The sequence below is a fragment of the Notechis scutatus genome, chromosome 6, assembly GCF_049901735.1.
Source record: "Notechis scutatus isolate UNSWTSFEM ecotype Mainland chromosome 6, rNotScu1.2, whole genome shotgun sequence".
NCBI classification, from domain to species: domain Eukaryota; kingdom Metazoa; phylum Chordata; class Lepidosauria; order Squamata; family Elapidae; genus Notechis; species Notechis scutatus.
The window spans coordinates 43,195,473-43,207,689 of NC_142014.1; the positions used below are offsets into that span (position 1 = coordinate 43,195,473).

At 33.4% G+C, this 12,217-nt stretch overlaps 1 protein-coding gene across 1 annotated transcript in view; it reads left to right on the plus strand.

Annotated features, from left to right (window-relative positions):
- The window catches only part of ALX1 (ALX homeobox 1), a 34,095-nt gene extending 22,232 nt beyond the window's left edge, over positions 1 to 11,863 (plus strand). The window contains exons 3-4 of the mRNA XM_026667654.2: positions 2,102 to 2,230; positions 11,258 to 11,863. Of these exons, the coding sequence (XP_026523439.1) occupies positions 2,102 to 2,230; positions 11,258 to 11,572 (444 nt within the window). The 3' untranslated portion in view covers positions 11,573 to 11,863. The remainder of the gene's footprint in view (positions 1 to 2,101; positions 2,231 to 11,257) is intronic.
- The last annotated feature ends 354 nt before the right edge of the window (positions 11,864 to 12,217 follow it).

Consider the following 12,217-nt stretch of genomic DNA (forward strand, 5'->3'; position numbering starts at 1 on the left):
TGATGATTTTAATAATCATTTTGCTAGGCATGCCATATGAAGAGTTTGGAATAAATATAAAACAAGGTTCCCCACTAAGTTGCCTCTTTAGGTGCCCCCTCCCCCGCCAGGAAGCTTTTTAAAGAAAAGAAGCCAGACTGGTGGACTTATGGTAAAATATTATCTTTCAGCTCTGGTAACCCTACATTAAAGCTGAGGGAAGAACTTGAATCAGAAGGTTATGTTTGCAATTGATTTACATATCAACAATTAAAAGAATGATTTAAATCAGATAAAAAGATTTATGGATTTGATTTTGCTAAAAATGAATTGGAAATCTTACTGTGTGGTAGTGATGAGCATATTATTGCTAAAATTTATAAAATGTTATTGAAAATTGAATTTGGAAAGTGAACATGTAAAACATTGTACGATTCAGTGGACAGGGAATTTTGGATACAATGTGATGCTTGAACAATGGGAAAATGTGTGGGTGAAAGATTTAAAATTTACACTAAATTATAATTTAAAAGAACATCTTTATAAGATATTGTATTGCTGGTATTTAACATTGGATAAGTTATCTAGAATGTATAAAGATATTTCAAATGAATGATGGAAGTGTAAAAGCAAAGAAGGAGCATTTATATCATTTATGATGGACATGTGATAAAGCAAAGTAGTTTTGGAGTAAGTTTTATTTTTTAATGCAGAAAATTCTTAAAATGAACATAAAAATGAAACCAGAAAATTTTCCTTTGGTTTTAATGGAAAAAGACTTGGAGAAAAAAAAATTGATCTTATATATGTTGATAGCAGCAAGACTATTGTGTGTACAAAAATGGAAGAACACGTCAATTCCCACTATGGACAAATGGCTACAGAAGTTGATGGAGTTGGCAGACATGGCTAAATCGACTATTTTGATTAAAGGAAAGAATACCTTTGTTTCCACATGGAGACCACTTTTGAACTTTGTGCTTGAAGTGGAAAAAAATGAAATTTGATTTTGGCTTTTACTGATTAGATTGATATGTTTTTGTAGAAATGGCTAGTTTATATTGTTATGGTAAAACAAAAAGTTGTGGTTTGATGTTAATACTTTATTTTACTGCAAAATAAGGGGAGTCGGAAGTTAATGTTTCTTTTCTTTTTCCTAGTCCTTCTTCACCTTTCTCTCACCCTTCCCCTCTTGTGTCTTCCTATTTATTTGTATATTTTGTATTTTATCTTATAACCTAATAAAAAAATGTTTAAACTAAAAGTGACTATTGAAGTTTGAATCTGAAAGAGGGAAAATGAAATAAAATGAAGTGAGCATCTGTAGATAAGCCGGTAATCACTTAATGTGACAAAGGACTTCTACTGGTTTTTTTTCCCCATATCCTTTCTATTTTTGTTTCATTTTCCAGGATTCTCCTCTTTCTTGGTAGATTAACTCTATATTTTCTAATCACTCAAATATCCCTGTGCAAGATTATTATAGAAACATTCTATGTCCCATTTTGAATTTAGCATTTACTGAGTACCAAAAGTTTATAGATGATAATAATGAAATAAATATATTGGGATAATTGTTTCTACTGCTATTCAGTGATAGACATTGCAAGTCAGATTATATACAAGGTCTCTATCATTCCAGAGGAAAATATCTTCTCATGACATTTCTAAGGTATGGTAAGATATGGATTTTCTTTGAAAAATCAGAAGAAAGCTACCATCACATTTTCTTAATAGGGTCTTATTTACAGAAATTCCAAGCAAAACTCCTTCCAGAGCTAGCACAGACAACATGGGGGCCATGGTCCAGAAAGTAGTGAATGAACTAGGAAACTCTACCTTTACATATTAAAATTTAATACAGATTTATTGACTGAAATAAAAATGTAATGCAGTACATATTACTATTTGATTATAACAAAATCTTTTTGTCAATTAATATTTATGATGTGAACATAATTTTTCCAGGTGCCTGGGGGATGCATGAAGGACTTTCAGGGGTCAGCTGCAATCCTGGGAGTTAAGCAATTCATCACTGATCTATGGGCTGGCAAAACAATTAAGAGAGAGGGTAGTAGAAGTGGTCTTTCGGACAATCTAATAATTTTCTTATTTGACATAGGTCTGGTTCCAAAACCGAAGAGCAAAATGGAGAAAGAGAGAACGTTACGGGCAAATCCAACAAGCAAAAAGTCATTTTGCTGCCACATATGATATATCTGTTTTACCACGGACTGATAGCTATCCCCAGGTATTAAATATTGAATATTTATTGTTTCTTTTCTTTTCTCTGGAAAATAAAAGCATATAATTCATCTCTCTCTCTCTCTCTCTCTCTCCCTCCCTCCCTCCCTCTCCCTCTCCCTCTCCCTCTCCCTCTCCCTCTCCCTCCCCCCTTTTCTCTCTCACACACATGGCATAATTACAGTGTAATTGCTATACAATAAATTCATTTCCCCCCTACATTATTTCCATCTAAATTGGAGATTTTGTGTGCCACATAGAATAGTTTTCTGGAACTATTTCATTCTGAGTGAAGAATCAGAACTCTCAGTACAAGAAAACCTCTTCTGCCTCTTCTGTCCCCTCTGTCTCCCTCTGGAACTCAGATGCAGGTAACAGAGTTAACCAGGGAATCCTTACTCAGGAAAAGATGGCAGTTCCTTCAGTTGTGAGATGTTTCAGCACCAGGATGTCTGCTTCCTGCTTTAAAGTGGTTTAGCTCTGATGCATGGAAGACATTTTAAGTAGAAGTCAAGATGAAACCCATAAGCTCATAAAACCAAAAAAAGTTTTGACCAAATTACTGTAGATTTTGCTCTTTCAATAAATTAGTTATTAAAAGGAATCTGCCCTTGTGCAGCATGATTGGACAATGCCTGGGGACTTTTTTGGCAATCTATAACCTGCTTGAAAAAGAATTTTATAAAAAAGAGTAACGCAGCCAACCATCTGTTTTCTTTTTATTCCATTCTGTGAATTGTTAATTGTATAATTTAATTTTCCTTCAGACACATTTTGGAGAGTTTTTTTCTCCCCTTTGCCTTCCATAAATGTCAGGAAGCATTGTAATTAGAACAACTGAAGTATTTACAGAGATAAATAATTAGCTGTTGGAATATTGCACGAAAAGAGAGTCAAAGAAAACTTCTTTCAACTCTTTCCAAAGTCCCAAAGCTGGCTTCCTAGCAAAATGTCAGGCATTAACCTTTTGTCTGGAAATTCTACTTCTTTTTTCAGTTTTGATAATCTGGTGGAGTCTTGCAGATGATTTAGAATCATCTCACATATTTTAAAACCAGCTGTAATTATGCTAATACAACAGCTTTTCTTTGTCAATATTGTGTCCTAATAAAATTAACATAGCTGCTTTAGTATCTCCATTTCTCTGAAAGTAGGAAAAACATGGGATGAACTTCCATGTAAAACTATTTAGAATGGAGATTCCAATGTAAAAAAGTAAAACAATTGCCCATATTGTTTTTATCATATCAAAGATTGACTTCTTGACTAGGTATGGTTAGAGATAGAATTGATTGATTTTGTAATATCTTATGTCTGTTTGCTGTAATCTTCCTCACAATGGTGCCTACCAATTCTCTGGAGTGTATCGTCTCTCATCGTTGGTTATGGTGATTGGAGCATATGAAAGTTATAGCATGAAACCAGTGCTTGTATATTCTGAATTAGAAAGGAGAATTAGAAAATCTGAGTGACTATACAGATAGTTCATACATGTGTAACTCTTTCCTTCCTGTGATTTCAATAAATATATAGAGTAAAATTTCCTATAGTTACATAGAGTAAAGACTATGAGTCATGAGCCACTTTCAGTATTTTATTTATTTAGGCTAATAATCTACTTTATTCATAAATGACTCTTAAACTGTGTACATTCCAATGGAGTAGAAATGTTAAAGCAATAAATAATACAGTACAAAAACAAACAGCTAACAATAATGTTCACTTCCATCATATTATGTAATATTCTTGCCAATATTACAATTATAAAGGAGCACCTGCAATTTGAATGAGAAAAGAAAGTCAAGACGGTACTTTGTGATTGACATACATTTAAAAGGAGAGGGCTTTAATTGTGGACCCCCACAAATGTCCCTGCAATCATTTAAGATGGAGGGGGAATCTCTAAAGGCTTTCTGAAATAGCCTAGTCAGTGGAACTTTGCAGTGGAACCTACTGGATAAATTCTTCAGAAGAGGCGTTATTGGTGTCCTCTGGATGTTAGGTGAAGTTACTTGTTTTTTTCTTTAGTTGAAATGTGTTTGAATATTAGTAGCTCAGGCTGGTAGTTGGGCTGTTGGTTTGATCTCCGAGCTTGGCAATTTGGTTGCAAATGTTTTGTCACCATTTGAGAAGACATCGTCAATGTGTTTTGAGTTGTTTTGGTTTTTCTTTCATTTCATCACACCCAAGTTTTGGTTTATTATTACGAATAAATAAAAAAACAGCAACTTAAAAATAATTGATGCCAGTTGGCCAAATTATTTTAAAAAATAGCTTAGATTCCCTTGCTGCTTCAGTTACTAAATTTGTGTTTTAAACTCTGATTCTTGGTTTCTATAAAATTGCAGGCCAGAAATCAAGGAAAGTGAAACTAAATATAAAAATAATGAGCAGGGTTGTTGTTCAGAAAACAGATATAATGGTGATGGATGTGGGGGTAATTGGGATGATACAAGAATCTCTCCCTGGTAATGGTGACAGACAAACAATAGAATATAGCAAGGCACACAATTCCAAATTATCAGGTTCCTGCTCTGAAAGAGATGCTGTTTTTTTAACATTTTGCAAAAACTAGGGGTAAAGATGGGTTTATTTACATTGAGGAAAAAATCTTTCACTTTATGAAAAACAATGCATGTCCTCTCTCTTTTTGTACTTGTCGAGGGATCTTCACAAAGTGCAAATTTGAGAGTCTGAATTTTTTTTAAAACTCTAAAAGAGGAATAGATTGACAGGGGGGATTGCTTAACTTTTAACTCTTAAAAGCTGAGAATGCAAGTAAAGGCATGGAGATATAATATATTCAGAAGACTTTTTAAAAACCCTCTTCTCATATGCAGTGGTCCTCCAAAGCAGAGACTTAAATAGCTACTGTTTCTGAAAAAGAAAATGGCTAGAGTCCTCTTTTCTTTAAAAAAACCCAAACCTGCATACCATACAGGTTAGCTATGTGTGGTATGGAATAAAAGATTCAGTATGGACAATAAGAACACATCTGTGATTCTACAAACCAGCACTTCAATATCATGTATTCTAGGGTGCCATGGCCTGATGGTTTACTCTCTTGACTCTTGAAATGGTTCAATATATGATTCTAGGAGAGGCCCATTTCTTAGACTTCTTTACATGGCAAGAGAGAGGTAGGGAAGACAGAATGAATGTACTGTGACATATAGTAATTATTTTAAGAAAACAAAGTGACCATGACCATGGCATTCATTAGGTCAACTACTATCTTTCAGTGCAATCTAACTTACATGTAGGGAAAAGCCAAAATCATACTCATAATGTGAATAAAGAAAAAGAGGACTGCCTCCTGTTCTTTATCCAAAGATTGCTTTTGTTTGTGCAGTAGAGTTGCCTTGCCTGTCTTTTAGATGTGTTGTTAATGCATCTCCCAGAAATTCAAGTCACCATGATTGGAAGTCATACTTCCAATCAGGGAAGTATGTGGTAGAGTAACTTTTTACTATAGCCTTTCTCTCATGTTTTGATCCTCTCACCTAATGTGAAGGAAACCAGGAGGCCATCTCTTCACACCCCTTGGAATTATTAATAACTTTAGCACTATTGTTATAGAAGACATGGATTTCAGTGTTTTCAGTGTGTATGCAGATGTGATACTTAGTCTTCATGTATAGCATGAGGGACTTATTTGACTGGTTGAAGTTAACTTAACTCCAAACAGGACTGAATCTTTGAGGGCTAACTAACTTTTGGATTAATTGTCTGGATAGATTGGCCTTTTTCGATATTCCCTGAAAATGCTAGTCCTCATTGGCCTAATTAAATTTGTTGTGGAAACTGCATTGAGCTTTACACAACTGCCTGTGCTGATATTGCTCATTTGATGGAATTATTTGATTAACATATAGCTTTAAATGTTATCATTCTGAGGTTTTGGCTTAAGATCCAAGTTATGATATTTTAAGCCTGATACCCTTCTAACTTTTTTCATTATCAGTATAAAATGGGAATCAGTTTGACTCTAAGCAACATATATTGACATCCGGTGATATATTTTTGAGATTCATTTTCAAGGTTAGGTTGTTTATAATTATTTTACAATTTTTATAATTTAGCCAATGGACTTCAAACATGAAATTATAAAATTGCCAAAAAATGAAGAGAATTTATTAGTTCAGTGTACAGTTGACAAGTAACTATCAGAACATTACATTAGATTGGGATGGTATTTGGACCATCCCAATCTAATGTAATGTTGGGCAACACAATATTGCATATAGCTTTTTATTTTCTATTAAGACTCAAGACAGTTATGGTTCTTTTGATTTAGATTTTGATATCAGCTGGAATGATATACTTTTTCTTTCCTCTGCCATTTAATTTGAAGTTCTTGGAATATGACTAGAATCTCATAGTTTGTAGGGCATCTATTACTTGTAGTTATATTTCCTTTTACTTGTTCTTCAAACTTAGATTGCTGCATACTGGTTCGGTGAGAAAATTAAATATTCCAGAAATCACTTGGAAGGCAGGGCTTGGTATTTTTATCTAGCAAATAATGGGGTTGCTCTCTTAAAGGTTCTTTTTCAGAAGGCAACTGGACTGTAGAAGAAGTAAAAATTTCGCTTCTCATCCAAGAAATTTCATCAGCTGAGCTTCTTGGATAAGAAGCAAAACATTTGCTTATTCTTCCTCAAGGAAAAAAAATAATAAGCCCAGTCCTGTTGCCTTTTAAAAAAGCACCTTTGAGACAACTATGAGCTGGATGACTGAGAATCTCCATAGAAAATGGGCCTGCTGATTAATTAAAGAATATTTGAAACTGATTAATAATCTGCATTTGCAATGGTTTCAACCAACTACATTTAAATACAAATGTGAATGTATATTTATTGGTATCTCTTTAAGATTGTAAAGGACATAGTCTTTACTTTGATTTTTTTTAGCAGGGTAACATACTAGAGTTAAAATAACTTCAAATTATATATCTTCTGCCAGGTCCCATAGATTAAAGTTATCTTTACCTATTAATTTGCTAAAATTGTAGTTGATGCACAGATGTGTTAAACTGTTAAAATCTTACAGACCCTATGTAACATGGTCAGACATAAACACATGCACAAATACACTAAAGGATACTTTGGTGATTGCATGTTAACCACAAGAGAATAACTTAAAATGTTTGTGATGTAACAGAAACCAGAGGTGAGATCTATGTGTAGGCTTATTCAGAAACTCCCTGAATTACCTTTTATATACTGCACAGATCACAGAAAATTTAAACAAGAATAATTATATTTACATTCAAGCACTGTTTTCTGTCCTTCCCATGTACCAGAGTTTTCTACTTATTGTAAAGTATCTTTTATTTATTTTGAATTCCAATATAAATTTTAGGTTTAGGATTTTGTTTTATGATACTTACACTATATAACTTGCTAGCCAATGAGTCTTTGGCACATATTCTTTTACTTAAAGAAGTGGAACAAATAAAACTCACAGTACCAAACTTTTAAGGTTCAGCTAGATTCACGAGCCAAGCAGTAAGTGTTGTGTTGTGCTCGTATTATCCAATTTATATTCTCTCCACTAAGAAAACTTTTTACTGTTGCTTGCCAGCTTTATAAATTCTCAAAACATTTGTCTGACATAAAGTTTGTGATTAAATTTTCAAGTTTCACAGCAAATTAAAATGATGTGTATAATCACTTTGCAATAAAACATGAAAAACATTTGCCACTTGCTCTTAAACCATGTGTTGCTAGAGGGATTACAGGCTTTGTATCCATAACCTTTAAACAAGAAGATAAAAACCATGACAAATTAATATAATGTAAAGAGGAATAAAAAAAAAAGAAATAAAAGAAAAAGCAAAAAGTGCCAAAGAAGGAAAAAGTTGAAAAAAATAGAAAAGAAATAAGAAAAGATATAAAGCAGTAGCAACCAATATTCTTCACGGTAGCTATAAATACAAATATATTTTAGCATCTCTCTCTAAAGTTACATCATATTACTCTACTTTCTACAGTCCTATGTAATCATCAAAACCATAAATCACAAGTTCACATTTTTCATTTTTATGCAAAAAGTCCATAAGAGCCAGTCATCAATAAATACAGCATCTTTTCTCTAATCAAAGGAATTCAGCAAAATCTATCAGTTTCGCCAACTATTCCTCCATAATGGGCAGTATCAAATCTTTCTATATCTTGCAATAGTGATCATATATTGAAATAATCTTCCATGGCTTTTTTCTAATTGTTTTTAAAAGGGTTGAAATTTACAGTGTATTATAATCTCAAAGACAATTTTTATATTAAAAAAGTATTGCTGGTACGTGACACCAGAAGAATTATGTAAAATTCACTTTAAATGTATGTTGGAAATGTGAATAACATGAAGAGACATTTTATCATACTTGATAAACATATAAAAGGTTAAAAATGGATTCAAATACATATTTTAATACAGAGTATTTCAATGATTAATAAAGAGTTAATATTAAATTGAAACGAGAACGTTTTCTTTTGGTGTTAATGGATAAGCAGTTAACAGAAGTAATGAAAGATTATACTATTCACTGTGGAGGAATGGTTGGTGAAGTTGACAAATTTTGTTGAAATGGATAAATTGATTTATTTGATTTGAATAAGACTTGGGCTTGTTTTTGTCACGTAAATCAGCCATGAATTCAGTTTTTGTCCATTTGCCATATGTTTTTAACATCTTTTTAATGTTCTTTGAGAGATACCCACCTTGATAAAATGTTAGATCAAATGGCAAATGGTAATGCCAAAATCCATTAGATGTTAAGAAAGTTTGAATGGACCCTAAGCTAAAATTTGTTACCTATGCTAAAGCAAAAAGGAACGTAGTTATTTAGAGTTTGTTAGCCACTTGCATGAAAATTGGTTTGCATGGTTTAGTTAGAACTGGGTGTTGCAAGCAAGATTCTTGCATTTTTTTCTGTGCCAGTTTTTTTGAAAAGGCTAACCCAATTTTGATTGTTTATATACAATATACTGACATTAATAATGAAATAATTATTTGTTTAGTGAGTCTAAGGTAATTATTGACATAATGTGGATTGTTATATATTTATTTTGAACAATTTTAATTGAAATTGTTGAATCATGGCCAAATGTATCTTTTTCCCCCTCAAAAGGATGGTTAGACTTTTCTGGAAGTTTTGAGCTACTTGGAACCATAACTTTATGAATTTCATTATTGTAAATATTATCAATGTCCTAAAATATATTAACAGCAGAAGTGTTTGTGGTTCTGCTTTGATTTAAATATGTCCAGGAAATAAACATCACAATTGGCAGTATTTGACCTTTGGGGATGTGTGGACAGATACGGATGGGTCTGGGATGGGAATGCTTGTTTGTGTGACATCCATGTGGCAAGTGGGGCATCATAGCTTCAGCCACATTAATATAATCCTAAATGTGGCCCAACCATGGGTTAATAAGTTGTTTTCATGAGATGATATGGTGACCGCTTAGCAACCATAAAAGTGGTCCTTGCTAGACATAAGGAATGCCAGTGTGACTTCTCTGACATTCCAGAAGTGCTCCATTGGATGTTGGAACATCTGTACAAGAGGATTTTTGAGGAATGGAATATATGGAAAGAGGGAAGGATGCTAAGAATCATGTGAGTAAGGAGCACTTTGTATTCTCATTCTTGCCATTAAAATGATGCTGTGAATCAATCAGAAAAGAGAACAGAAATATACCTCAGACATCAGCAAATGTACAACCACATGTATATGTACAATCATTTCTGTAGCCCTTGCTGGGATTTTCTATTTATTCCTACAGCTCCTGTACATATAGAGTTTTATATGTGCAGAAGACATTGTCAAACAGTATGCAATCCTATTTCCAGTTTATTCATTTAGTCACCTGATAATTTGATAGGGAAGATTAGAATAATATAAATGGACTTTTCTTCAGTTACTTTGGCTCCAGCTTGCAATTGTTTGAAAATATCTCCATAAACAAAGGTTTCAAGGCACAGCACTCTTTCCCCACCACAGCTGAAATGAATCTGTCCTTTTGTTGTCAGACAATAGTAGTTGATATTTTGATTCTTTCTTTGATCCAGATCCAAGATCAGAGGACAGAGTTAAACTCTCCCTACATATTGATCTTTAGTTTTATAGCTTGCTTCCATTTCTGCAGTGATTTTCAGAGTAGTTGTACATGTTTGCTGCTATATACAAAGCTAATTTCAGACAAAGGAATGAATCTACAGCTGTGCACAAATGTCTCCTACAAATATTTCATGCTTTCCATGGGCAGAAGAATTAAGTGATCATTGACTGTATTTCTCCAGGGGCAGAAGAAATTTTCCACAAGTTTTTTTGAGAGTGATATTTATCCAAAGGCACTACCAACAGTAACTGTTGGCTTTCAGACCATTATGTAGATCCAGATCTGTTTGGAGTATGTGGCGGTCATTCTTTATAGTTTAGGGGGGAAAACCCTCCCAAATTTCTGCCATCTTCCTGTGGCTAATGAAAAATTTCAAAAGGCATTACTGAGCTGTCCTATCAGTTAGAAATAAATATATCAATAGTTGTGAACAGTTACCGAAATAAATGAAAGATTCTAAATATACTAGATACAACTTTACTTTGAAGATTGAAATGAAATGCAGAGGTATCCTTCTTTTTCATTAAATATATGTTTCATTAATATACAAGTCAGATTTATAAACAGAGTTACCAAGAAAATATTTCATTATATGCATGCATTGCTGCAGGATGTTGGCATCAGTCTTTCTGCAAAAATATAGGACAAAGTTGTTCATGACATTGACTGAGAGTTTCTGTTAAAACTCTACCTCAATCAATTGTGAAGGGATTATAAGCAAGATATCAATTTCCTCAGAATACTCAGGCCCTGATTTTAGGGGCAATGAAACAAGTGCTTCTACATTCCATGAATGGCTACCAAGTATTTCATCAAATTTCATCAGATTTAATGAAAAATGAAACTAGAGAAAGAAAAATATGTTTGAAATATACATTTAATCTTGTCTTGTTTATATGTTCCAGATTCAGAATAATTTGTGGGCAGGAAATGCAGCTAGCAGTCCGGTGACTTCCTGCATGCTTCCACGGGATACTTCCTCTTGTATGACCCCTTATTCCCATTCTCCTCGGACAGATTCTGGGTACTCTGGCTTTTCAAATCATCAGAGCCAGTTCAGTCATGTTCCCCTTAATAACTTCTTTACTGACTCTTTACTTTCTGGAACTAATGGACATGCGTTTGAAACCAAGCCAGAATTTGAACGGAGGTCTTCCAGTATTGCAGTTTTACGAATGAAAGCCAAAGAACATACTGCTAATATTTCCTGGGCTATGTAATATAACAGAATAACTTTCAATTTCAAGGTCAGATATAAAAAAGCTCTTCTCCTCCACCACCAATCTTGTTTCTATAATTAAAGGACTCAACAATAAGCTGCTGTGTGAAGAATTGCTAGTGATCAGGATGTACAAAGAAGCCTGCTTGAATAAATACCCAATGTGCTATTTAGCATTTAAGTGTCAATGTATATGAGGACTAAATGGAACCACCACAGGCCAATCTCCAAAAGCCCTCTTAAAATAACCAAATAAGTTTTGTTGTACCAGTTGATGAAATATAATTGTAAAATCTGCAAAAATAATAATAAACCTATTAAACAAGTATGTGTGCTATATATTGTTTGATGTCAGTGCAATGTCAAAGTAGATGGCTTACTCATAAGCAGTGCTGACAGAGAAAATTGCATTTGTTACAACGAATGTTTAGAAAGATTTCCTTTCTAAAGGAAACCTTTCAATAAGTGGTATGTTGAATGAAATGTTTTCCTCCTTCTGTTTAACAAACAAAAGTTGTGCATTTATTTAGTTGATAATGCATCCTTCTGAAAAACTATTTCCATCATATTTATGATGATGTAAAACTATTTTACATCATATTTATGAGCATGATGACTTTTTCTGGAACTTTAGAAGCTGTCTACC